This window comes from Oryctolagus cuniculus, chromosome 17, assembly GCF_964237555.1.
Source record: "Oryctolagus cuniculus chromosome 17, mOryCun1.1, whole genome shotgun sequence".
In the NCBI taxonomy this organism is placed as follows: Eukaryota; Metazoa; Chordata; class Mammalia; order Lagomorpha; family Leporidae; genus Oryctolagus; species Oryctolagus cuniculus.
In genome coordinates this window covers 30993234-31020665 of record NC_091448.1, presented here as the reverse complement: position 1 = coordinate 31020665, position 27432 = coordinate 30993234, and the positions used below count along the sequence as shown (strand labels likewise).

The window sequence follows — 27432 nt, the reverse complement described above, 5'->3', positions numbered from 1 at the left end:
GATGATTGGCTGAATGTTGCTTAAGAACCGAAAATCATGGGCTGGAATCCCATCAAACTTGACCTTGTACAAATGTTGACTCTATCTTGGTAAGCTACAGACTGAAGTCTTCAACAGACAAGCTCTCAAGATTTGGAATACACCTGGGATCCAGGGTATCTCCCCACCAAAGCTGTGATCATCCCTAACATGGCCAGAGCTTCACCCCCAGGTTAAACTGCACATAATCTGATCCAATATGAGGTACAAAAACCACATATTTCCTCTCTCTGACCCCTTAGGAACCCAAGCAAATGTAGTCAACTTTTATAAACTAGGGCAACCATGGGAAGCGACCAAAAGAAAAAAATGGTATCACTGTGGGAAGACCTAGACCCGAAGATGAGCCTTTGCGGGCAGCCCCTCCCTCGCTGCCACCGTGGCCAGGGCTCCACAGACCTCAGGAGGCCTTCGCTGTTCAGTGTCTCTGGGCTGTCACTCCGCATCTTTGGAGGGAGGAGTGTCACAGGATGAAGAGGAATGGGAGGCTTAGCAGGCCCCTGCTCACTGGGCTTCCTTCCAGCATATTAGATTACTTAATCTCCAGGGTTCGCACATTCACTGTGCCCCATGGCTACTGAAGTGTGTTAGGGCTGGGGCTGGCAGGTGGCAGGGGCCCAATACCAAGACCCTGGGAATCTCCAAATCCCTCAGGGACTATGCTATAGGACACAGAATTTAGAGGGCTAGTGGGAGCCTCTGGTTGCAGGGACTAGAAAGTGGGCAAGAAGCTGCCCCTTGGTTCTCCTCCCCTTCAGTGGCCGAGTGGCCGGGTCCCCAGGGTCCCCGGAGCATGGGGTAGGCAATCAGCCACAATCAGCTCATTAAGGAGCAGCTGAGTTGATGACCACCTCACCTGCCTAGGTGAGGCTTCACTCTGGTTAATCTGCAACCCAGTTAATCAGCCTCAGGATCACTACAAGTTAATCTCAAGCAGAGTTCAAGTCCAGCCAGCGGAAGCCAAGGAAGTCAGGTCCACCCTCGGGGCTGTCTTTTGGAGATTCTGCACAGAATGTTTAACCTGGAACTCACTCCACAACACACTCCTGGTTGCACTCCTTGTCACTCTGGTCCCCCAGGTTCCCAGCGGGCTCAGTAAGTCACAACTATGATCACTCTGCTGGTGCAGCTCACGGATTTAAAGTTTGGAGGCCGAGAGGGAAGCTGCTAAAAGCGCTGCACTCCCTCTCGACTGCTCTTGACAGAAAGAAAAACCTTGTGAGCGCAAACACCACCAGGAGAGCAGATCAACAGCACAGAAACACGAAGCACGTTCCCACACCGAAGAGAAAGAAACTCCGTCAGCAAGGATAACTAAGACTCGCCCTCAGTCCCAAAGAGCCTGGCGGAGTCTCCCATGACTCCTGAAAGAAGCTGGTGGCAGTGCAGTTTGAACATATCAAGGCTGGAGGCACGGCTGATGGGCTGCTAAGGACCCAGTTTCCAGGAGACCTGCAAACGCGATCTTTGGCCCCTGCCGCACCGGGGCTGTGGTTTGCGGCTGCCTCTGCCAGAGCAGGGGGCACCCAAGCCTGCGCTCCCTGGAGGATCCACAGAATTATGTGCTGGAATTACAGCTGCCTTCCACCCTGCAATTCTTGTCTTGTGACCATGGAGCAGAATCAAAAGACTTCCTTTCTTCCATTCTCTCTGTTAAGCTAACCAGAATAAGCCTCCCTCAGAGAGTAAAACAGAACGGGCCCGAGGCTTGCAAAAACACTTTTCCAGGACACCGGAAACCACACTGGCCTGAGTCCTTGATCTGCTGCCCAGGGGCGAGAGACAAGTTACTAAAGGATCTTCCCAACCTGCTCTGGCAGGACAGCAAACACCTGGCCCATGCACTGCCCCACCTAAGCCTATGGCAGACATCACTAATTAATCACAGAACTCTTTCCACTGAGCCCAGAGCAAACCTCAGAATCTTTCAAGATGGCACTCCAGGCACCTACTAACACACTGAAGCTGGCTGTCAGATGACCAGCCCGCCTCGGCCCCTCCCGCCACGGGCAGGCCCTGCAAACCTGAATCCAGCCACACAGAGGAGCAGCCAAAAGCCCAGCTGGCCACAGCCCTTCTGGAAAAGTTTGCCATCAAAAGAGCTGTGGGCCTTAGGGGTTTTCCTTCTGTGGTTTTCCTTTTTTTATTTTTTCTTTATCCTTTCTGAAAAAAAAAATTATTTTGTCTGGCTAATAAACCACTGCTAAGAAATGCAAGCCTTGGAGCCAGGTAACTCACTTTCAGGGCTGCTCTGGAATGCGGCTCACCAGAACGCAGACCACTTTTAAGGAAGTGCAGAGCCTTGGTGCTCCCGCGTTTTCCCCTAGGAGGTGTGGAATGTCTCTGCTTTTCAGCTGCAGGTTTTAAGCCCCGTCATCCTTTAGGAGTGCCAGCATGTCGGCTGCTTCATCCGTCTACCTGGCATTGGAGCAGCACTGTCATCCTAAGAGGCTTGCGATGTTTTGCACCAAAGTGAATGCTAGTCTTCCAGCTCATACTCGTCTTTGGAAAGAGCCCCAGAGCTAAAAACTGCACTCCTCTTTTACAGACAAGGAAAACTCAGGCCTTGGGAGATCTGGTGACTGTCCAGGGACACTCGGCAAACCAGCTGTGGGACCTTGACTGATGGCCCCAAGTTCAGTGCCCTTTTGACTGTCCTACCTTTGCAATTACTGCTACCCTTTCCTCCTCTTGCCACCTAAAACCCAATGAAAACAATAATGCTAACATGATCTGGACTTCGATATGAATTTTACTTGGTCATTTTTCTAGTTGTCTATCTTTGTTACATTTAAGACATACTTCCCACCTTACAGAAGAAGTAAAACCCAAACAGGTTGACAGCTTAAGGTTAGACTTCTACTTAGTAGTACAGCTGGGCCTTTAAGTTAGCTCTCTCAGTGTATCCAAAACAGCATCCTGGAGCTTGCAAAACCCAGCCCAGGAACTCAGAAACCTGATGGTGAGGTTCTAGAGATAAGAGCTCCAAGTGCATTTTAGAAACTGTTCTTTAAACACCAGATTCTGACTGTGAACTTAGACTGACTGACAACGCTGAGTAGGCCCAGGCCCAGGCCCCCTTACAGACAGTCCATTTAAGTTACTAACCATCATAGCAGTCCTGTGAAATTGGCCACTTTGTTCTGGATGAGGAAATAGGGGATCAGAATTCAAGTGACTTTGCCCAAAGTTGCATGGCTTCTCAGGGGATCTCTGGTTTCAAATTCAATTTAGTTTGGTGACGAAAGAGTCCAGCGAGGATATACAGATGCTAACAGGATTGTGTTTCTCTTAATATCTTTATCAACGCTTGTTATTTCTGCCTTGACAATGATTTCATCCTGATCTCCATGGTTTTTGGCCACTGAGATATGTCCAATTTATTTTTAAGCTCCCTGTCGTCAGAATGGAAGGGCTGATAGAGAAAAAAAGAAAACATATTTTGGCGATGTATCTACAACAGTCAATCCTCTTGGGAACAGACTAAATTCCAGGAACCAATATCATTTCTAATATGAGTTGATTTATTTTCTTTTTAATATTTATTTGAAAGGCAGAGTTAGACAGAGAGGGAGAGACAAAAGATCTTCCACCTGCTGGCTCATTCCCCAAATGGCTACAACAGCTGGGGCTGGGCCAAGCCAAAGCCAGGAGCCAGGAGCTTTTTCCAGGTCTCCATTTGGGTGCAGTGGACCAAGCACTTGCGCCGTCCCCCTCCCTGCTTTCCCAGGTGCATTAGCAGGGAGCTGGATTGGAAGTGGAGCAGCAGGGACTCAAACCAGTGCCTACACGGGATGCCGGCGCTGCAGGAGGTGGCTTAACCCACTGCACCATGACGCCTGCCCCATGAGTTGATTTCTTACAACCTCTTACATTAAATGCTTGGCACCATTCTGGCTTTAACACATCACAGGTGTTGCTTTGATTTCATATTGCAGTGCGCTAATTTAAACTCAGGAGCCTTACATCCACTCTTCTGTAAAGTGAGGGTTAGATATTTGATGTGATATAAAATACACCGAGGGGTCTCCAGCTGGAATTAAACATCCCTCACAAGCGGAGGTGTTCCTGGGGCTGGTGCTGTGGTGGTAGCAGGTGAAGCTGCTGCCTATGACACCAATATCCCATATGGGCGTGGGTTCAAATCCCAGCTGCTCTACTTCTAATGCAGCCCCTTGCCTGGGAAAATCAGCAGAAGATGGTCCAAGTGCCTGGGCCCCTGCCACTCACATCAGAGATCTGGATGAAGCTCCTGGACCAGCCCTGGCCACTGGGACCATGCGGGGAGTGAGTGAACCAGCGGATGGGAGATGATCTCTCTCTCTCTCTCTCTCCCTCTCTCTCTAACTTTTAAATAAATAAAAAGCTGGGGGTCGGGGGAAGAGGGCAGGAAATCTTGTCTCATCTGATGCTGATGTAATTCTTGGTCCCTCAAGAGTGTTGTACCTTTAACAGTTTGATCCTGCCCCGTCCACATGAACGGACAGTACATTTCACACCCTATGAAGACCCATGCCAAGAACTCCACAGCCTAATCGGGTGGAAAAGCAAAGCCAAATCTGGTTAATCCCATTTCTTAAATCGACCAGCTTCTAGCTGTCTTCCTGTCTGTGGAAAAACAGCCCGTACGCATTCCTTCCAAATAATCCACTTTCATTTTCTCAATATCCTTGTGTCTCCACTCCACGGCCGCAGAAAAAAGTCTGTGTTTTTTTTTTTTTTTTTTTTTTCTCCTATCTGGAGGCCTCCCTACCACTTTTCCACCTCGTAGTGAGTTAAGAAAGCACTTGAGAGACTCACACCAGGGGCCGCAGAGGGCCAGGGGATTCCCAGAGCACTGTACAGCAGCCTCCCTGCCTCTCCCTACTCAACAGCCGGACACCAACAACTGCGGAACGGCTTGTCTCCCCTTCCTGACCCGGCTGTGTCCCCCAGATAAATCTCCCAACGTGTCGGAAAGGCTGGCGAGCACCAAGCAACCGCATGGCAGTTCCTTTCACCCTTACCCACTCAGGTTCCTGCGGGCAGTGTCAGAAGGAGGTGGGCACAGAGCTGAAGGACACAGCCCGGGCCTGGGGAGCAGACACCTAAAAGAGGAGCTATTGAAGCCGGCAGGGAGTTACACCACGGCCAGGGCGGAGGCACTGCAGGTGGGGTTCAAGCTGAGATCTGCCTCTTCACAGGGCGGGGGCACATAGGGAGCTCACCTGCTTCCTTCCTTCTACAAAACCTCAGAAAGGTGGGGAGTCCTGCCTACGCCCTGGCTGCAGTAACACCACTATCACACAAGGTGCTTTCCTACCACAGTGTTCCGTAAGATGACGAGGGAGGCACAAATAACCATGTATGAGGGAACTTCAAAATGTTCCTGGTAAACAGGATTAAAAGATAAGTTTGTTTTGGTGCAAATCAATTTTGAAATCCATGCATGGAATTTTTTTCTTAAGGTTTATTTATTTATTTGAAAGACAGAGTTACAAAGAAGGAGAGGCAGAGAGAGAGAGAGAGAGAGAGAGAGAGAGAGAGGTCTTCCATCCACTGGTTTACTCCCCAGATAGCTGCAGCAGCTGGAGCTGGGCTGATCCAAAGCCAGGAGCCAGGAGCTTCTTCCAGGTCTCCCAGGCAGGTGCAGGGGCCCAAGGACTTGGGCCTTCTTCCACTGTTTTCCCAGGTCATAGCAGAGAGCTGGATCAGAAGTAGAGCAGCCAGGTCTTGAACTGGCACCCATATGGGATGCCGGCACTGCAGGTGGCAGCTTTACCCGCTACACCACAGTGCCGGCCCTGGCATTTTTCATAATGCACATTTTCCATGAACCTTCTGAAGACTCCAAGTAGGCATGAAATCCGAATTTTTTCTGCACCAAAATAAACCTATATCATAATTCCATTTCCCACAAACTGTTTGAAGATACTTGCATACAGTGAGCATGGCTTTGTTTATTTGGTTTTTAAGATTTATTTACTGGCCGGCGCTGCCGCTCAATAGGCTAATCCTCCACCTAGCGGCGCTGGCACACCAGGTTCTAGTCCCAGATCGGGGTGCTGGATTCTGTCCCGGTTGCCCCTCTTCCAAGCCAGCTCTCTGCTCTGGCCTGGGAAGGCAGTGGAGGATGGTCCAAGTGCTTGGGCCCTGCACCCCATGGGAGTACAGGAGAAGCACCTTGCTCCTGCCATTGGATCAGCACGGTGCGCCGGCCGCAGCACTCCATCCGTGGCGGCCATTGGAGGGTGAACCAATGGCAAAAGGAAGACCTTTTCTCTCTGTCTCTCTCTCTCACTATCCACTCTGCCTGTCAAAAAAAAAAAAAAAAAAGATTTATTTACTTAATTTAAAGAGTCATAGAGAGGGAGAGTCATAGGCAGAGAGAGAGAGAGAGAGTTAGGTCTTTCATCTACTGGTTTACTCTCCATATGGCTGCAACAGCCAGGACTGGGCTAGGCTGAAGCCAGGAGCCAGGAGCTTCATCCAGGTCTCCCGGATGGGTGCAGGGGCCCAAGGACTTGGGCCATTCTCCCCTGCTTTCGTAGGTTCACTAGCAGGGAGCTGGATTGGAGGTGCAGCAGCCACATGGGATGCCAGGCCTGCAGGCACAGCTTTACCTGCTATGCCACAGCGCAGGCCCGAGCACGGACCTAAAGGCTTGACGCAGCCCATCTCACCAACTTCTGCAGGACTCCTCTGGAGCAGGTGTCATTATCCCTGCTTCTGAAGCAGGACACGAAGCAGCAAAGACTTAAGCAGGGGCCAGAAGTTTAACCAGTCCCTCAAGCTGTCCTCCAGTGAGAAGGCGGAATGAATTTGCTCTACCTCATCAGTGAAATTCTAGAGAAAACCACTGTCTTTGGGGACTGGTCTATGACGGCCTCTCTGATGGCAGAATAATGAATCAAAATGCTCTTTTTGGCTCCATGTACTTACCTGGAAATTTAAGTCTAAGAGTGTGAACATCGAGTGGGGCAGGGGAGGGGACAGGTAGAGACTAACTTCAATGATGTGGTGGGAACACTGACCGAGATTACAGAAATATCTGAACGACCAAAAGTGTTCTGCTCTTCCCTGGTATATGTCTATGGTCAAGAACATCAATGTATATACACACAATTAATGTCTATAAAGACTGGTTTTTTTTTACTAGAATAAGTTAAATAAATGGTGAATATGTTTGAGAATATCTTGCTTGATAAAGATATAAATTGCACTTTAATTCAAGGTGAAATGATCATAAAACCTAGACCAATGCAAAGTGAGTTCGAGGCAAGCTAAAGAGTTAAAAAAGAAGTATAAGTAGGCCAAATGCTTCTTCATACCTAGTTTGTGTAATACTGAATCTCCTTGTCATTCATCTACAAACGTCTTAGGAATCTAGTAACTAAATGCTACTGACTAACTGACTATGTTTGGGTAAATTTCATTATTTTTTAAATCATTCAGGTGTTACTGGCTGTTTTACTTTGAGGAGCAGAGTGAGAGACAGCGGGAAAGCAAGCAAGCAAGCGAGTGAGGGCAAGCAGCTATCTGAAGGTTCAGAGTGTGGCTGGGTCAAAATCCGGGAACTGGGAACTCAATGCAGAGCCAGAGCCAGAGCTGAACCCTGGCACTCTGACGTGGAACACAGGAGTCCTAACCAGCAACTCAACCACTGGGCCAAACGTCTGCCCCCTGGCCACCTGAAATCTATTTTAGATCCTATGAGGAAAAAAGGCAACCAGCTCCCCATGAGCAAGTATATCGATATTAAAAAAAAAAAAAAAGTGTAAAGAAATGAATTCTAGGGGCTGGCATTGTGGCATAGTAGTTTAAGCTTCTACTTGCAGTGCCGGCATCCCGTATGGTAGCTGGTTAAAGTCTCAGCTGCTCCATTTCTGATCCAGCTCTCTGCTATGGCCTGGGAAAGCAGTGGAAGATGGCCCAAGTCCTTGGGCCCCTGCACCCTCATGGGAGATCTAGAAGACACTCCTGTCCCCTGGCTTCAGATGGACTCAGCTCCAGGAATTACAGCCATCTGAGGAGTGAACCAGTGGATGGAAGATCTTTCAGTCTCTGTCTCACCCTCTCTCTCTGTAACTCTGCCTTTCAAATAAAATAAATAAATGTTTTAAAAATACAATAAAAAATGACAAAAAGAAATGAATCAAGACACGCTTATAATGTCAGTTTGCAAATTTATCTTTTATTCCCACTCTGTCAAGCCTTCGTTTTTATCTTTATGTTTTGTATGATCTACCTCTTCCTTGACAAATCTTTCAATGGAATTTTGCCTTTGAAACAAAATACTATTCTGATTGCAGCTGAGATCTCCATCCCACTTTCAAAGTTCACCTTCCTGTTTCTCTCCATCAACGACGCCAAGTCCATGTCACAGTGAATCCATCCTAAGTTGAGTGAAGTCTGCTTTTCAATGCTGGGGGCTGGCAGAGTTTAACTGTCGGCCACTATTCTTAAAAGCACCTTTCACATCTTGGGGTATTGTGATCTCCGTCCTGGGAGATCTAATTACTGCATATCCAGATGAGCTTGTTCATCTGGTTTATGGCATAGATTTCCATTGGTCAGGGCCTGGTGGCATCCTTCCCCAAACAAACCCTCAGCTTTTCCCACTTGGTTCAATTCGAGAGGCATTTATTGTGCATGAATGGTCAGCTGTGCTTAACTCTTTCCATTAAGTGCAAAAGCACTTAGAGAGCAGCAACGAGACGTCTCTGTTCCTGTCCATGTTTGGGTTTCACAGCAAAGACATCAGAGCAGTCTGTTAGCCAGAGCTAATTAGAAAAGAAAGCATCGCTCCTCCCGACTCGAGGAGCTTCTGCCAAAGCGTTTATTTCTGCCGATCCATTTGTGCAATTCCACTTTCTAAGAGAACATTTTGTCACAGATGATTTAGTGCTGCAGCTCCCTTGAGCATCTCTCTGTAGCTTGCACTCATTGTTTTTAGAAGCCTAGGTCTCCCAGGCCACATGTAAGAGGCATGGGGGTTTAATTAGCCATAAGCTCTGTCTCACTGTAAGACCCCAGATTCCAAAGCATTCTCACAGAGATCATTAATGGGAAAACACATCCCAGACTGAACTCCGAAAAACACAACTTTTAGGGAGCCCATGTGACAGTGCTTGGAGTTGTGTCATTCTTCAGCATACAAAGAGACTGGATGCGTGGTGAGTTAAAGCAGTACTGATATTCGTTGGTCAGAAGAGGCCAAAACCCATTTTAGGAGTTTTCACATTTGGTCATGAAGTTTGAAACCAATTTCACAGAAGCGACAACTGGATGTTTTCTCCCCCATTACATACTCCATTCTGCCGGCACTCCTGGATGGTCTACTCTGTGTCGCTGGAGGTGGGACTGCACATACCGGCTTCCATTTTCTGTTCAGGGGTACTGCTTTGGGTTACAGCCATTCTTCTAGCCTTTTGCATCCTTGGCCTGAATTCAGGGGTACCTGAGCAGGTCTCCCTGCTGCCCAGCATCCTAGATCCAATGCCTTGGCATAGTCCTTTTGCTCAAGCGGCACTCCTGGTATAAAACCCACCTGAGGCCAGCGCCACGGCTCACTAGGTTAACCCTGCGCCTGCAGTGCAGGCACACCGGGTTCTAGTCCCAGTTGGGGTGCCAGATTCTGTCCCGGTTGCTCCTCTTCCAGTCCAGCTCTCTGCTATGGCCCGGGAGGGCAGTGAAGGATGGCCCAAGTGCTTGGGCCCTGCACCTGCACAGGGAGACCAAGGAGGAGGCACCTGGCTCCTGGCTTTGGGTTGGCGCAGCGCACTGGCCATAGCGGCCATTTGGGGGGTAAACCAACAGAAGGAAGACCTTTCTTTCTGTCTCTCTCTCTCTCTAACTCTGCCTGTCAAAAAAATAAATAAAACTAAATTAAAAAATAAATTAAAAAAAAACCCACCTGTGTGTACACATACCACACACACACCCTATGCATCTAATAAACATCATGTACAATCTATTCTGGCTGTAGGAGGAAAAGCGAGGCACAAATATGAGGTCAGGACTCAAGGATGTAAAACTGTCATAATGACTCCTTTGTCTCTCTGGAGTAAAATTAATAAGCTGGCCAGAAACCTGGCTAAGTATTTTTAGCTTGATATCACTGCTGCAGGTAATGCTTAGAATCTGACTACTTGTATCCTTGGGCAGTAACTCTCCATCCCACCCACGCACGCATGCACACACACACACACACACACACACGTGCATACACTCAAACACTCCTAAAATCCCTTCAGTATATTTGCAAATCTAGTGAGCCGCATAAAACAGAGGCATTTAAAAGTGATGAATGTTAATGGATTGGGTTTACGAAATCTATTTTTCTGCTCCTTTGAGACTAGGCCTGCTTTCGGACTTCTAAATTCTAAATCATTCACATCTCAGACTGTTTCCTGACCAGTGTTTCTCCCATCACCAAAACTTGCGGGCCTTGGAAGTGCAATCCAAACCCTGTACTTTTGACTTACTTTTTCTAGATCATGAGAACGTCGTGTTTTGAAAAGCTGTTTGATGTTCAAGAGAGAGTATTTACTTTCAAAATAATGAAAATAAGGAAATCCTGGTTTGCCAGAGGAAACTATTGTCAAGATTCTAAAAATGTTTCCACTCCAACCTTGAACCCGAGTGGAAATGTACACATGCCACTTCCCTGCTCAGAGACCTTCAGTGGCTCCCCACTGCCCACTGGAGGAAGTTCAAGCTCTGCCTCATGGAGCTGCCAGCCTGCCTGGCACCAGCCTCTGGAACTCACCTCCCCAGTCCTTCAGAGAATTCTCTGCACCAGCTAGGTTGCACCTAGCCCTTGTTCCCTAGTCACCTGTGGGCATCCTTCCTCTACAATCTGCAGCCTCACCACCCACTCTGCTGGCTGGCTCTGCTACCCTCCATCCGGGGCCCAGCAAAAGGCCCAGCTTTTTCAAGAAGCCTCACCCCAGGCGCTCCTGTCCTGAGACCAAAGGCTGCTTCCTGCGAGGTCTGGCAGCTCTTAGGAGCTGCACTGCTTGCTCCCTTATTTTTTGTAAATCTTTCACCCTCTTCTTTTCAGACCTCTGTTTCTCTACCTTTTGAGGACATCCTAGTTTTTTCAAGCCACTCACCCCTCTGTCTACAAGTTCCCGCTTCCCTGCTGAGCTGTCCTGTCCTGGAGCCCAGCTGCCACATCGCACACTTCTCCGTCTTCCCCCGAGTGTGCAGAGCGAAGCAGAGCACAAGCTCGGGCTATTTCTGGAGCCATCCATATTGTTCATCACCTCCTACGACCTCCTCTGTGGCTGTCTAATGGGCACATCGTTTACTAGAGAACTGCTCGGAGCTGAGTTGTGGGGAAGGCTGGCCCACTACGTGCTGGGCGCCGTGGGGGGCGCTTCTTGCTCCGCAGCTTTAGACAGTTCACAGAAACCCAACGAGGACGCCTCTGTTCCGACAGGGCACTGGAGACTCAGAAAGCGTCAGGATTCATGCACGGAAGGACTACTGGGGGCATAGGAGGAGGGGCTCTTGGGGAAGCCTTCTGTGAGCTTGTGAGCAGCTCCCACACCCCTCTCCTTCCCAGCGCCCAAACAGGCCTTTACAGCTTCTTCAGGCGCACAGCAACTACAGCACCTGCGAGCCTGTCGGTACGAAGTCACTGGTAACCAAGCATCCATGCTTGGCTATAGCAAACGCGACATAAGAGACATCTAACCAGGAACCTCCTTAAACTGCATTTTGTTTGTCTGTTTTGCTAATCCCATAAGCAAGGAGCGAGGAGTCAAGTTTGCAGAAAGGCAGCCTAAACCCCAGTGTCTAGAAGAGCAGGCAAGACAAGGGGGAGAAGCAGAAGAGAAATCTAAATTCTCTGACCACAGTCCGTCATTGGTAGGAAGGGAGAGCGTCCAGACGCTCTGTGAGCCCCGTGCTGAGTCTGCCGCTGGGAAATGAGACGAAATGGTGGGGAAATGCTGCTCACGGCAGCTGTTATTGAGCACTTACTGTGTGCAAGGCCCTGGGCCAGGAATTCCATGTGCAACTGGCTTACATGACCTTCAACAAGGCTGCAAGGCGCTCGCAGCGACTACTGCAAAGTTCGGGATGAGAAAGCGCACGCTCTGATCACCGAGTGTCTTGCCCTCACTGTGAGAGAGGAGTGTGCAGAGTCGGGGCCCACGCTCAGGTGCCCGCTTACTAGATCCTGTGCTGCAGAAACCACAGGACCTTCCCAGAGGCACCGTGGGTGGACAGCACCAAGGTCTACAGGAGATTTAAGGCTGAGGGGAAACGGTGGTTGGATGAATTCAGCCCAAGATCTCGGCTGGGGAAAATACCCAATATTCTAATAAACGAAATCCATCAGATGTGACCGACAGGCTGAACCCCTCCCACGAAGCTCCTCTCTAATCCACTCATTTCTTTTCTTTTTGTTACTTCCCTCATTATCTTCTTTCTTTCTTCCACTTCCACTGCTGGGACATAAAAAATGATTCTTGGGTAAAAGTGATTAGTGCTGGTCGGAAGAGAGGTTCCTGAGAATCCTAATAACTCACAGCTGTCTCCCCCCCACCCCCACCCCCCCATGGCTTTCAGTATTAGGATGGTATCAAGGCTTTGTTTCTTCCTACCTTCCCAACCCCCTCCCCTCTCTTCCACCTAATTCTGTCTTTCTGTTGCTATTTTTCTAGTCTGGTAGGCACAGTACTGAACCAGAAAGACTCTGCCAAGACCTTTGGCAGGAGCCAGCCTCCAGGAATCCTGGCCACCGCAGCACTGCACAGACAGGGCCTCTGGGCAGACAGGCAGGAGAGAGGGCCGGGTTTGGGGTCTCGCTGGAAAGCCGGACTGAACGGGTTTCCCTGGCCTGGGCACGGCCCTCCAGAGCTCAGCTTTCTCATGCCATGGTCACGATTACAACTGCTCCCTGGCATTTGCTGTATAGCGCTCCTCGGAAGAGATGTGAGAGGGAGGGGAGGGTCAAGAGCAAGCGAGCACCCCACTCAGAGCTGGGCGAGTGCCACAGGGCACAGCCACGTGCCTGGCACACAGGGTGAAACGGGCAGGCCTCCAGGGCTGCCAGGGCTCACGCGAGAGCAGGGGCTGGGCACCGAGAGCGTGACTGTTCCCACACAGGCACAACAGGAACTGCTAACCCAGAAGTGATGCTCTGGGCTGCCGTCAGGGAGGTGATCTGTGCTGACCCCGGGTCAGGCAGGCTGCAGGGCATGTGCTGTGCTGGGTGTGCTGGGGGAGGGGAAAACAAAAGGATGTCCTATTTCTGCAGAGGGAAGACTGCATGAAAGATCTCTAAATGGAGATCTGCTCTGGGAATCCATTCATTCTTCACCCTCAAGCTGCCACCACCACCCCCACAGCCTGTGCACTGAGCCCTTGTGGGCTACACACTGGGTCCTACTTTGTCATGTGCTGTCTTATTTAACCCAGCTAAAATCCCATGAGGAAGGACTATTTATTATCTCCATTCCATGGATGAGTAAACTGAGGCTTAAAGAGTTTAAGAAATTGGAGCCAGTGCTGTGGAGTACTAGGCTAAGCCTCCACCTGCAGGGACAGCATCCCATATGGGTGCCAGTGTGAGTCCTGGCTGCCCCTCTTCTGAGCCAACTCTCTGCTGTGGCCTGGGAAAGCAGTGGAAGATGGCCCAAATCCTTGGGCCCCTGCACCTGCCTGGGAGACCTGGAAGAAGCTCCTGGCTCCTGGCTTCAGATCAGCCCAGCTCTGGCTATTGTGGCTATATGAGGAGTGAACCAGCAAATGGGGGACCTTTCGCTGTCTCTCCCTCTCTCTGGTAACTCTGCCTCTCAAATACATACATAAATCTTAAAAAAAAAAAATTCATGCTCTCTTTTTAAAAAAAGTTCAAGAAACTGACAGCAAGTTACACAGCTCTCCAATGGTGGGTCCAGTATGGAAACCCAAGCCCCAGCACCCGGAGTCTGCACCCCTAACCATGAAGTTGCCTTGCTTTCCATACCTAACCACAAATTCCTCTTTGTCACAAGGTAAGGCTTTCTAGCCTGTGAATGTTACAGGCAGGATGAAGCCAAGAGAACAGACCATGCCTTCTCCAGGGTTAGGGAACATAAACTTTTCCAAAAATCAGAACAAAGACGGCCTGCGTGCCTGCAGGACAAAGCTGACTCCCTCCCCTCTGCAATGCCCTTGATCTTGATGCATGAGAAGCACTCGAAGATGTCAGAGGTGCCATGCACAGCAGCACTCCCGACCCCGACCGGCAGGCATGCGGACGCTGGATGGGAAAGCATGTAGACTGCATGTGCCCACGCAGAGCTTCGGCCCACAACGCCAGGGAAAGTGAGAGAAATCCTCTTGCCTCAGTGGGACCTGCCACAATCCCAGACCCAGCAGCAGGGAATGCCCCTCCTCCACTACTCGACACGGCAAAGGTGCACAGAGTTCTCTTGCACCCCTATCCCCTTGTGCCACCCACTTAGGCCCTCCTCGGCCCTTGGGAGACCCCCTGGAAGGGCTTCACATTACTCTCTGAGCAGCCTCCATCATAACCCAGTGTTCACGCTCACGTGTCTGTTCTCTGAAAGCGAACCTTCTTAATTCTCAGTTGAGTATGGGCCTGACAGTGGCAGGACACCCCCAAGCTATTCAAAGAAAAACCACCAGAGGAGACAATTTCAAATCTGGCTTTACAAGCATGGGGTTTAAAAATAACTCTGCCTTTGTCTGCTATAGATGACTTTCCCTGAAGGGACGCCTGTCCTTAAAGCAATCACTCAATCTGCAGGGCAAACAGATTCATTTTCCACCCCAACACACACCTCCAGGAGGGCTGCCCCAAGCACCACCTCTGACAGCAGCTGAAATGCAAACCACAGAGGCATCAGAAGGACTCCTGCATCTCAGCTGGCCGGGAGCCTCCAGGACACTGCCCCACGGATGGCTGAGAAACCCCACGGGTTAGCTACGGCACCCAGGAACCACCTGCTCTTCTCCGTTCATGAAGATGTCGGCCCAGAAAGCTTGGCAACCATGCCACAGCCGCATCGGGGTTCAGTGGATACCTGGAATCTCTCGTAAGGAAGTCTATACTTCTGCAAATGCTAGATCTGTTCTTCCATAGATAGCTAGGAGATTGGGGCTGGGGAGCAGTGGTGGTCAACAGTGTGAGAATTCACAGGGACACTCATTCCAGGACTCCCTTGGGGAAGACCTAGAAATGCAGAATTTAGCATCTCCTGGCTTCACTTCCCTTCAACCAGATAAGGAGCACTGGCCCCAAACACTACTACTATAACTCAAAAGATGCCTGTTGAGCAAACAGCCCCAGACCAATGTTTGGTAAATTGCTCAGTAATTACCTCCTGATTAGACTGATGATTTAGTTTTATTTTGCTGCTTCTCAGCAACTTAGTATCTCCTGACCTTCCCCAGTGTTTTGCCATAAAGCATCCCAAGAGCTAAAATGCCTCTTTTTGCATGGCAGGATCCAGATTTAAGTCCTGATGCCATAGCCCGAGCTGAAGGTCTTGATCAATGTTTTTCAACGGGGGAGGAGGGGCTGACTTTACTCCCAGGGTACACTTGGCAGTGACTACAGAGAGGTGCACTCCTCCTGCTCGGGGAGGGGCATTACTACTGTCAGGGGAGGAGGTGGGGCAAAGGCCGGGATGTTGCCAAATATCCTGCAATGCACAGGGCAGTGTCCCACAGCAAGACTCGCCCAAGGCATTACTAGCGTCAAGGCTGACAAATCCTGATTGAGACTGAAATTATACAATTTCCAGAACATTCAAGGCTACATCTGTGCTCTTTCCTTCTGAGGACTTCTGTTCCTCAGGATTAACTTGGAACTTCTATTCTGGTCACTCCTGCGAGCCACAGAGAAGAACCAAGAACGCTCTCCTGTTTCAGGTTTGCTTGTGCTACACACCCATGAGGTTGACTTAGGATTTCCTTCTGCATGATCATCTTCAAAGCGGCCGACCCCGTATGAAGAGCAGAGTGTGGTTTGCTCTGCTCGGCGTCTGAAGAAAAGCATTGACTTCTTGTCCCTTTTATCAGGACTCTGAGTTTCCAATTCAAAGATGAAAATTATTTTCCAGTATGTTCTCACTATTTGAATAAAAACATTTAAATGAAGAGTTCATTTCCAGAGCTCAGTGGCCCTCTGGATCCTAGCACAGCAGGGGTTCTCCGCTCTGGATTCCAACTCTAATCAGGGCCTCCCAAGTTTCTGAGTCACTGGTCCACACTGACTCTAACAAGCGCTGACAAATGACTTCTAAAGGAGGCTCAAATCCCCAGACCTCCGTGTCTGGCTCTCAGTAAAAATGCCTCAAGCCAGAATGTGGTGGGTAAAATCGTGTGGTGGCTCTCTGCAGAAGGGGGGTGTTAGACGGCAGCCCACGACTGCAGGAAGCTATTACTGAAATAGATGACCATGGCTGCTCTCCCTAACAGGACACCCAGGGCCAGTCCTTTGACCCTTAACACATATTATCTCTGATCTCCCCAACAACAGAGCAAACAGAAGGCATATCCTACACGGAGGGGGACTGAGGCTCCAAGAGCTTAGGTCACTTTCTGAGGTCACAGGGCTACAGAGTGGGGAGCCTCAGGGCACTGTGGAATGCCCGGGGCACAAATACGTCCACTCTCTGGGATTCTGTTCCCTTCTCCCTGGGTTGCTTTCTGACTTTAAGGGTCATTTACTTTGCAGGCAAAAAAACGGGAGACAGTGGCACTGTACATTCTCAACAGCAGGGTCCAGGTTCCCAGAAGGAACTGTTCACCCAAGTTTCTGCAGCCTCCAGGGGTGGCTGCAGGTTACGACTTAATTCCGTTCCAGCCAGCGGCCTTGAGTTATAAATCAAAGTAGATTTTGGACAAGAGGCAAGAGAGACTGGAAAGCAAAGAGAACTTCAACTCCCATACTAACTTGTCAGGGTGTGTGTGTGTGTGTGTGGTTCTCTTCCTCCTTCACATATTTCCTTCCACTTAAATCACACTGTGCGTGTCACAGGAATTTCTACGTCAGGCAGGACACGGAGTGCAGGCACAAGTTCCAGCACAAGTCTCGCATTGTCCTGCTTTCCGTCTTCCCCTGCAGCTCAGGCGCTCGCCGTGGGACCTTCCTGACAATTTATCTGGCTGGACCTTTGTTCCTGGTTGCCTGTGCACATGAAATGGTCTTTTTCCCTGATCGTTTTGTACTACAGGGTGCTACAGGCATGGCTCCTGAGCTGCTCCCGTCTGTGTTTCGATCTGAGGGCTCAGATGGAAGGTTTTGAAGGACCGGTCATTTCGGGTGATGTTTTTCTCTAATATTTCAACATCACTTACAGCGCCTCTGCAGCTTTGCAGGCTCTGGTAAAGACGGATTAAAGTGATGGACAGATAAAAATGAAATATGGATATATGAACAGTGCGGCTTTATAGGAATAACGACAAGACAGAGATGGGGTCTGGCAAAGAGAAAGACTGCTGAGCCACGGTTAATAGACAGCCTGCTTTTCGATTCTGTTTTTTGGTCCACGACAAAACAAGACGGATGAGAAAAGTACCTGCCCCATAGCCCTACCCACACTGCATTTGCCCTTTAGACCACAGAGGAAAGAACGCAGGGGAGGCCAGCCCTGTGCAGTTTACCCAGACTGCCCAGCGAGAGGAGATGTGACGGTCGCTTGAATCATCCAGATCCTTAGAGGCAGGCTGGATTTTTTAATCTGCAGCCCTTTATTTAACCAGCTGCATCAGAACGCCACAGGGAACTGGTTAACAATGCGCACCCCTGGGCCCTCATCCCAGACCTGAACAGTCGGAATTTGCAGGAGCAGATGCACAGACTCTCAGGGGTTTTACAGACACGCAGCTGGGCACTGTGGATGCTCACTGAGGCGGGCGGGCCCATCCCCTCTTAAAGCACACGCCAGGAGCCCCCTAGGTACACAGGGTTATGCCAACACCTCCCCCTCGCCCTGGAGAGTTTACCTGGTCTGATGGGGTTCTGCATGCAGTTGGGAGACGGGATGCCAGGGTGAATAGGTGCGGAGGCCCGGCTGCTGAGGTCCATGACCGAGGGGGCAGCCGCGGGGGCCGGCTGCAGCCCGGCGGGGTGGGGGCTGTGGTCCTGCTGGGACGGGCTGGGGGGAATGCCATTTTCCGACAGGAACTCCTCCAGGTCCATGTATTCCAGCTGGAAGGTATCTCCGTCATAGGGGAGGGTTTTGTCCCATAAGGTGGGCCCCAAAAACGCCGACTGCGGGACCGTCGGGCTGCCGCTCTCATCGTCCAGCTTCTTCTCCTTGTCTTTCTCTTTACCAAAGGCTGCAGAAGAGAGGCAAGGGGGACTTTTAAACAAAGAGAAAAAGAGAGCGCCCAAGAGTACACCCTTCCAGGACCCTGCGACAAAACCACCTCTCGGGAACGCCAGGGGCCTTCGCTGGCTGCTGGCTTTTGCGGATCTAGAGTTAAAAGTTCAGGCAGGACATGAATCGGAGGCTGTTTTTCAACATCTTCCTATTTACTTTGGAAAGAAAGCACCAGCTTGTGGGATGGGGCTACAGGCTGATCGAGGATAACAACAAGACAGCAAGCCTCTGCACTGCGTGAGGAGACAAATCACTCAACCTAAGCTGGGCAGAGAACACGTGCACATACACGCATACAAGAAAGCAGCCAACAGCCAGGCTGGGTCTATCACTCGGGAAGTTTATCACAGGCCCTCAGACTCACCCACGCCAGCGAGCTGGGGACCTTAATTCTGCTAAAGCAGGCACTCCCCATCTTTCTCCACTACCGTGTATTGACACCTACTACGTGCCTGGTTCTTTCCTCCGCTTGTATGTCAAACCGCTCCCAGGAAACCTGCAAAAACAGTCATCGTCCACATGCACAGTGAAGACAGCCGCCGAGCTGCTGAGACGTGGAGGAATTTGACTCACACCTCACACTGGCAGAAAAGAAAAATGAGAACTCTCTGAGCCCACGTGTAGCTGCTTCCACAGCCACGGGACACACTGTTTTGTTTTACCAGAGTACAAAGGAAAAAACTTTCTTCCCCGTTTTCTCCAAATACTTAAGAAGGATCCAGTTCATAAAAATCACACTTCTGTGCGACCTGTCGAAAGCAGAGCTGTGGGACAAGGAGCGACTGGACATACCCAGGAGAACCGCTCACTCTCTAGGGCTTCAACAGGAGCTCCGGACTTGGCCAATTCCAACCCTCCGGCGTGGGGTGAATCTGGGGCTACTGAATTATTTGCTTCTGAGCTTCCTCCCCAGAAAACAGCCTCCTCTGCCACCCCTTGGAACCGTCTCCAATCTCACCTGAGCTTCGACACCCACAGAGGCCAAAAGGCTAGGGGCTGTGACGTGCAGCCCCCGCAACCCGACACCCCAAACTCCACCTGCACCGCAACAGGTGACCCCCGCCCAAGCCGTCTGCAGCCAAGTGCTCTCTCCTCAGAGGAGTGGGCACCATTCGCATTCGAGACCGACTTCCCAGAAGGCTTGAAGCCGGCCTCAAGGACAACCCTGCAGCGGCCCCAGCTCAGTCCCGCACCTCCCGCGCCACAGCCAAGGTCGCCTGGGGAAGGGGCCGGTGCTTACCGGGAAAGGGGCTCAGGCCAGAGGAGAGGCTCCCGCGAGCTCCCACGTGAGCCCTCCCACCGGGACGAGCGCACGGGGAAAAGTGTCGGCACCGGAGGCGGGCACGGCCCTCGCGCGCGGAGACCACTCCCCCCAAGCCGCCTGCCGCCCCGGCCCCCGCCCCGCGCCCAGCTCCCCTGCAGCGGGGGCGAACGCAGCTCGGCGGGCAGGCACCGCATGCACCGTGAACACCGTGCAGGAGGAACAGCAGCAGCCCCAGGCCTCCGCAGAAGCTGGCCCTCGGCGTCTCCTCCCCAGCTCGGCTGGGGGCTCCGGGCGCCCGCCGCCGGGCCCGCTGGGGCTGCCTCCCACCTGCGCCGCAGGGGCGCGCCCCGGGAGGCCAGACCAGGTCCCCCTGGCTATTTTAAACCCTGCCCAGGAGGGGTCCCCCCTCGTCGTGGAGGAGGGGGGAGAGGGAGGAGGAGGAAGAGGAGGCAGGGTGCAGGGTGCGCTCGTCGGCGTCCCCGCGGGGCAGGCACGGAGGGGGATGGGGCCCGGCCCAGGCGGGGGCCCCCAGGGGCGACGCCCCTTCCCAGAGCCCGGCCGCCGCGAGGGGCAGCGCTCACCGTCTTCGTGGAGGGGGAGCTTCAGCGGGTTCTCCAGCAGGGACCTGAGCACGCCGTAGGGAGGCGGGATAAAGGTGGGGTTCAGGGGGAGCTGGCGGGGCATTTTCTCCATCTCGATGCACTCAATTTTTTTTTTCTTTAAGAAAATAAAATAAAATCGCCCTCCCCCCCTCCCCAAGTCCAAATGTGGCCAGCGTTTTCCTCTGGCCTTGGCCGAAAGTGCTCGCTTTCAAGGCGGTAGAGATAAGGGAAGGAAAAAAAAATAAAATTACTTCTATCTTGATAAATACATCTGAATTTTAAGATATTTAGGAAAAAAAAAAAACTTTCGGGGCCGCGGTGCAGGCGGTCCCAGGGGGGCGCGCCAGGGGCCAGCGGGCTCCCCGGCGACGCGCAAGATGCTCACCTGCCGCGAGCCCCTCGTCCCGCACAAATGTTCAAAACCGCCAAAAAGAAGGGGGGCACTCGCCGGCGGCGGCAGCAGGGCGCTAGGCACCGCGCCCGCCGCGGCCCCGCGCGCCAGCACCCGAGGCGGCCCCGCGGCCCACCCCACCCCCCTCCCCGCGCCGGCGGCCGCTGCTCCCCCGCGCTCGGCGGCCCCGCAGCGCCGGGCTCAGCGCACCCGGCCGTCCATGTGCCGCGGCCCTGACAAGAGTGACGTCAGGGCCCGCACCGCGCGCCGATAGGCGTGCGGGGGCGTGGCTACGCGCCGCCCCGCCCGCCGCCCGCCCTCGCCGCCCGCCCCTCGGCCGCGTGTTTAGCGTCGTCGCGCGCGCGCGGATTTCCCAGGACCTTGCTGAGCTGGCGGGCTGGTTGCGATGGAGCAAGTGCCGGATTCCTTGGGCCGTCAACCTGGGCTCAGACTCCATTTTTTTTTTTAATTTGGTTGGAAAGAGGACTAAAGAGTTTATATCAGTACCTTTGCAACCGGAGAACTGGGGAGTTAATAAAAGATTAAAAAAATAAAAAAAAAACTATGCCCAGGCCGCACCCCAGATCCAAGAAGTGAGGATTTCTGGGGGTGATTTCCAGACATCAATAGTTGAGGTACCCCGGGAGCAGCCAAGTTTGAGAATGACCGGTTTAGATGGAATTTGCGATAAACGCTCTCTAGGTCCCCCTCGGCCTGTTCGCACAACCACCAGAAATTAGCTGGAGCTGCGGGATGCAGAGGGCGCGGGGAGAGGCGGCGGGTGCGGCTGCGCGGCGTTTCCTTCGCGGTCGGGGCCGCTCTCGTGGTTTACGCGTTTGTCCGCGGTGGGGTGAGGGCGCGAGGCGGACACACGCGGTGAACAGGGCCTTGGGACTATGTTCTCCACACGGGGCACAGGTGCTGGGGATGACGGCTCCTTACAGGAGCGGCGTGGTTCCGGAGACTCCCCTCGCGCGGCGTGCGCTCCGGCGTGCAGGCGAGACGCTCTTCCCGCGGGCCGTGGGGGCCCGAGTCGGCGTTGGCACCTCCGGGGGGCGGCCCAGAGCGCTCTAGTGGCCCGGCGGGGTCTTCCCCTCCCTCCTGCATCTCCTAAGACTTGGAAGGACCGTGGCTTGTCGTGGGCAAGGGTGCGCTAGAATGAACGGGCACGACTTAAAGCAAACCTCCGTTCAAGGAGGCACGGCAGCCTTTATAAGCCGGGCTGAATCCTCGGGGCGGGGCGTAGTGGAGTCTTGCAGGGAGGTTCCCTCCCGGAGACCCCCAGAAGGGCCGTGGAAGAGAGGCGGCGCCCCTAACCGGGAACCCCGCGGGGCTGCGAGGGAGCCCGAGGTGTCCCAGGCTGGATGATCCTGGCGCTACCTTTCCTCTCCCGCCATGAAAGCTCAGGGGCTCTGGGGACCTCCACCGGTCTCCCTCACTGGGACAGTGGAACAGAAGGCTAAGGTGGCATTCTAAGAGAGATGCCCCTTGGAATGTTTCGGATTTTAGCCACATTCCCAAAACTGTCAGACTTCTTGTCGTTGCCACACGGGTTTTATCGAGTGCCACTGGGTGCCAGCGACTATGCTAGGACAGGTGAGAAGTCCCAAAACGGCAGAATTCTAACTCTCAGGAACTCACGGTCTGGGGCCTGAGTGTGTAAGCAAACAGCCTAATCTTAGAAGAGCAGTAAGGGATGGGAGTGAGGTGGTATTTATATTGGGAGAGGGATTCCAGACATGTCTGAGCTGTAGCTTGGAGTTAATGGTCTTTCCCTCCATTCTAGGAAACAAGGGTCTCGCCCTCCACCATCCTTTTGTATGGGGGAGCAACGATCTCCCTGACTTGATTCACCGCCCCACACCCGTGTAGACCCTTGAGCTGGTTACAAAGAGATGACAGATTCCAGGTGCACAAAAGGATGCGGGAGGGAGGCTCTGACAGCAGTCTATTAGCTGCTCAGCACGAGCTGGATGCCGCACCAGTTCAGGGTTCAGTGCACACCCTCCCTGCCCAGAATCCGGCTCGGGAAGCCCTCCCTCAGCAGTTCACGTCACGTCATCTAACTTCCCTACTGAGAGCGTCCAAAGCCATGAGTTGGGGATTCAAGTGGTGTCCTGGTTGGCCCACCCTTCTCTCGGGAATTTGGTTCCTATAATTCAGTTCTCCTGAGCCCGATCAACTCTGAATATGGGCCAGATTAAGACCCAGTTCCTTAGACCATTGTGACTTCCTCTCTCTTCTCTCCAGCTCTCAGCTTTCTCCACTGCGAATGTATTTGCTAGAGTTAAGAATCATAAGCATTGACTAGTCTTCAGACTAATCCCATGCCTTCCCAAGATCAATGAAATTGCAGATCTTCCCTACTCTGGCTAAGTGGCCATTTAAAAAAAAATCTTTATCTATTTTTCATTAAACTATGAAAAACTCCCCCACTCCTGTCTTTCCCAGGATCAGTGGTGGTGGCTGCCCACGTTAAGAGGGAGGAGGGAGGCAGAGAAACCAAAGGTTATTCAGTTGGATAGAAGACCCTCCGAATCCACAGGCTGAATCTCACAGTAACATTCCTCAGCAAATGAGCACAAACAACTTGCGCAAACAGCCAGAAATAAAGCTTAGCTCCTGAGCTTTCTCAAACGTCGTATCCCTTGGTCCTGACAATTGCATGAGAAGAGCATGACTCCAGTTTCCTATTGCTGCATCCCTCCAAAACGCAGGGACTTGCACATAACAGCCATGTTATTATGCCTCCTTGTTCTGCAGTCTGGGTCAGGCTCAGCTGGGATCTGGGGCTGCCTGACCTGTTCTCTGCTGCATGATGTCAAATCTCTCCATTTTCACAAAGGCTCACTTACATGTGATCTCTTGCTCTGGTTCCTCCAGCAGAGGAGTCAGACTTACAGCAGTCCCCGCTCATCAGACCTTTGCCTGTGGATGTTCCACTGGCCAAAGCAAGGCATATGGCCACCCCTTGCTCAGCTGGGAAGGGATTGCACAAGGGCATGGAAGCTGGGTGGCATGGCTTATTGTGTGTGTGTGGGGGGGGGGGGGGTGTTACCAAAGCAATCATCCACTTCTGTCAGTTATTTTATCTCCAGATGAGGGCAAATGACATCAGCGAATTTATCCAACATCACTGGCACCCAGATTTTGTAGGTGTTAAGTCCAGTGTGTCACTGGTTGACTATCAGCCCCCCTAGTCACCCATTCATTCATTCACTGCTAGCTCAAAGTGCTTACACGTAATGCTGAGTCTGTCTCAGAGACAGGCAGTGCCAGTCCAGGTAAGGATAGGCCATTTGTAATCACAACCCAGTGCTGAAGGTGATGGCGTAAGAAAAACAAAGAATGCTGAAAGGGCTTGGAAGATGAAGAGGTTTGTTTAGAGAAGAATCTTTGCATATGTCTACCAATTTCCTTTCCCTATGTCTTTACCAGTGCCAGTCCTACCCCGCCTCCCTGACTCCTACATGTACTAGCACTGTGCGTGATCGTGGAGTGTCCACTGCCAGGTAAGGGCAGGTAGGGTGGGAAGAATCACTGTGTTCCTAAAGTTGCATTTATGAAGTGCATGAAGATTGTAGACCTTGAAAGGTTTCTGGGTAAAAAAGAAAACACGATGCATGCTGAATCTCTGGTGTGAGAAGCCTTCTGTTGGGTCTTCATGGAGAGACATGGCAGAGGCTCTAGAGGCAGAACCATCCCCGGAAAGGGCTGAGCACAGAGAGAGAGACTTCTCAGAATCAGTCTCTGCAAAGAAGGCAGCACTGCCCTGTTCCCTGCAGCAGCTCTAGAAAGCAGCCTGTTGCCCAGACAGTGATTTCCACCTGTGCTGTCGTTCCAGGAAGGTTGGGCAGGGAAGTCTTTTGCCAGCCATTGTGGCGCTAACCTGAATGTGTGTAGAAAGATCTTGGCAGCGTAAGAAGTGTCTGAGTTTCAGATTCCCAATGGGTGTGGAACCTTGTTGAGCACACAATACCTGCCCCTGTGCCCTGCTGGGGGCTGGGAGCCTGGGATGCATGGAGAAGAAGTGCTGTGGTTAGGAAGGGCTTTGTGTGCCAGGGTGCTAAACCTTGAGGTGAACTTGTTTGTCTTGTTGCCAGAAAGGGCACTTTATCCGGGGAATTAATTCAGAACTGAAAGTCTTCACAGGAGAGTTCAGCTGGGTACGCCTAACCCAGGCTTGTCCCTGCTCCACTACCTGAAACTTCTAACTCAGCTGAAACACCAAAAAGAAAAATTATATTTAATTAGCTTAACTCCTGGAGACCCCTAAATCTGTTCCCGTGGTGCAGGAACGTGCAAACCAAACACAATAAAACATTTGCTGGGAATGCCGAGCTCTCATCCAAGGGATGCCTCGGGGGAAGGACTGTGGCCAGGCTCCCCTCCCTTCTCCTCCTCCTCCTCCTGCCCTGCAATGCTCTGCTCAGTGGGAGTGGGAGGTGTAAGAGGCACTAAATCACACATGTATATGTGTGTTTAAAATCAGAGGCGGATAGGATTTATGTTTGTGTGGTAGAAAAGAGTATGAAACAAAACTGCGTAGAAGAGAAAGAAGAAATATAGGTGGCCAAAGGAGAGGGAAAAGGCAGTGAGCGTGTGTTGCAAGAGAGAAAGTCCAGGGCCAGACCTCGCTTAGTACCTGCTACTACCACTGCTACAGATAACAACAACAGAAAGAAGGAAAGGATGGCAGATTTATTGTGTGTTTGTGTTTTAGCACAGTGTTAAACCTTTTGAACATGCTGTCTCATTTATTGCTAGGAATAGTGATACAGAGTGCGCGGCACGGTCATCCTCATTTGGCAACATGAATAACTGGCTGTGGTTCTAGGGCTCGCTAGCACACGGACAAGCAATGAGTTGAGAGCAGCTCTGCTTGACTTTGAGGCTTCTGCTCATGACCTCCATCCAGTAAATGAATGACAAACATCCATTCAGTAAACTCACTGGGTTTCCAGCTGATTTCAAATTCTGCCTGTGTCCTGTGACCTTGGATAACCTCTCTGAGCCCAGTTTTTTTGTGTGTGAAATACAACTAGTGCATGTGTTTCCCAGCTCACATCATCACTAGGAAGAGAGGAGTTGAGTTGTAGAGGACTAAGCAGCTGTGAGGGCTTGTTATTTGGGGAATTTCACATTTCATGGTTTCTATGCTCCTTTGCAAAGATGCTGCCACCCGCAACCCTGCCTTTCTGTTTGTTCAGCCCAGCATGCTAGAGGCTACTTTCATGCAAATATGCATGTTGTTCTCGATTTTTGCTCCCTCTCACTAGAGCAGCTATCCTCTACTGTTCCCTGTCTCCAAACCATACAGAAGTTGAAGTATGAAACATAAAACACAACAGATTCCAAAAGGCACTCACTGGAGTTGGGGAGGATGCTCATTTTCTGTATCTTGGTAGTGAAAGAATAGAAATTTGTGGGTTCGTTAGCACTTTAAAATTATTTCAAGCCCAGTAAATACAGATAAAAGTATTGAGCTGTTGAGGCAAGGATTCACCATGACTCAGAACCTGGTCTTTTATTTGGTTGGGATCCAGTGTCAATCAAGCTTAACAAAACTGACTTCTACCAACCATACTCTGAAATACAATTTATTTTATTTATTTGAGAGGTAGACTTACAGAGAGAGAGAGAGAGAGAGAGAGGTCTTCCATCCACTGGTTCATTCCCCACATGGCTGCAACAGCCAGAGCTGGACCCGTCAGAAGCCAGGAGCCAGGAGTTTCTTTGAGGTCTCCCAGGCGGGTGCAGGGGCCTAAGGACTTGGGCCATCTTCCACTGCTTTCCCAGGCCATAACAGAGAGCCGGATCGAAAGTGGAGCAGCTGGGACTTGAACCCGTGCCCTTATGGGATGCCAGCGCTGCAGATGGAGGCTTTACCCAATATGCCACAGTGCCAGCTCCTCTAAAATACAATTTTTCAAGCTGCATGTTAGCTCCTTTAGAAGCAAGAAAAGTATAAATCACTGTCAAGTAATTATATTTTATTGTTCAACCAACAGGAGACAAAGACCACAAAACTGTGCTAAAGGCATAGCTCTCTCAGACTCAATACTTACACGATCAATGCGTCCACAGACCTGAGTAGAATTGGACCACAGCCTGTGGTCATGCAGGGGTTCAGGACCAACTTCCCTCCTTTCATTTTTTCTTAATCCCAGACAAAATTCTGATTCATACACATTGCTACCATCCTCTATGAGTTCCTGTATTGTGTGGAATTTCATATGAGCCATCTCATAAGCGATTGGCCAACCTTTTGTCTATAAAAACAAGCCTTTGTTGAGACGTTGATCATTGGTACAATTACTAGAGGCCAAGACAGCTGGTTTAACTCAGACACGTGGTGCATACCATGTGCAACCAGACTAGCCTGGTAGAGCTTCCTCTTAGAAAGGAGCTCTTTCTAGAGAGTGTGCCAGGTGTGTTCAGCATCAAGCAATACTTAAGAATTCATGTCAGTTGGACAGTGTGTTCCCTGCCCTGGAGGGGTGCTCACCGTGGGAGTTTTCTTGCTGAGCACAGAATCAGAGCACGGAAAGTGAGTTGATTGAGCTTAATGGCATCAGGCAGTGCCAGCCGGCTGCACAGAGCTTTGCTGAGTACTTCTTTCCGATTGGGTAAGTGTGTGGATGTGGACATTTCCATCACAGGGACTCAGAGCCAGGAAGGGAGAAGCAGGAAAGAGCATCCTAAGGGGCCTTGCATGGCCCATGGTGGTTTTAGCTGTTACCCATTGACAGACATGTTCTAGGCTTACTTCTTTCTTCCTTACTCATTATGTCTTGCAGG

At 51.2% G+C, this 27432-nt stretch overlaps 1 protein-coding gene across 3 annotated transcripts in view; it reads right to left on the bottom strand.

Annotated features, from left to right (window-relative positions):
• The window catches only part of HLF (HLF transcription factor, PAR bZIP family member), a 53977-nt gene extending 33184 nt beyond the window's left edge, over positions 1-20793 (bottom strand). The window contains exons 1-2 of one of the 3 annotated variants that reach the window (XM_051825491.2): positions 20220-20793; positions 17995-18330 (exon numbers count right to left, since the gene is read on the bottom strand). In XM_051825491.2, coding sequence (XP_051681451.1) covers positions 17995-18330; positions 20220-20331 — 448 coding nt within the window. In that variant the 5' untranslated portion in view covers positions 20332-20793. Of the gene's footprint in view, positions 1-17994; positions 18331-19614; positions 19765-20219 lie in introns of those variants that run through there. The other 2 variants (XM_051825492.2, XM_051825495.2) reach the window with 2 other exon arrangements.
• Positions 20794-27432: the final 6639 nt, after the last annotated feature.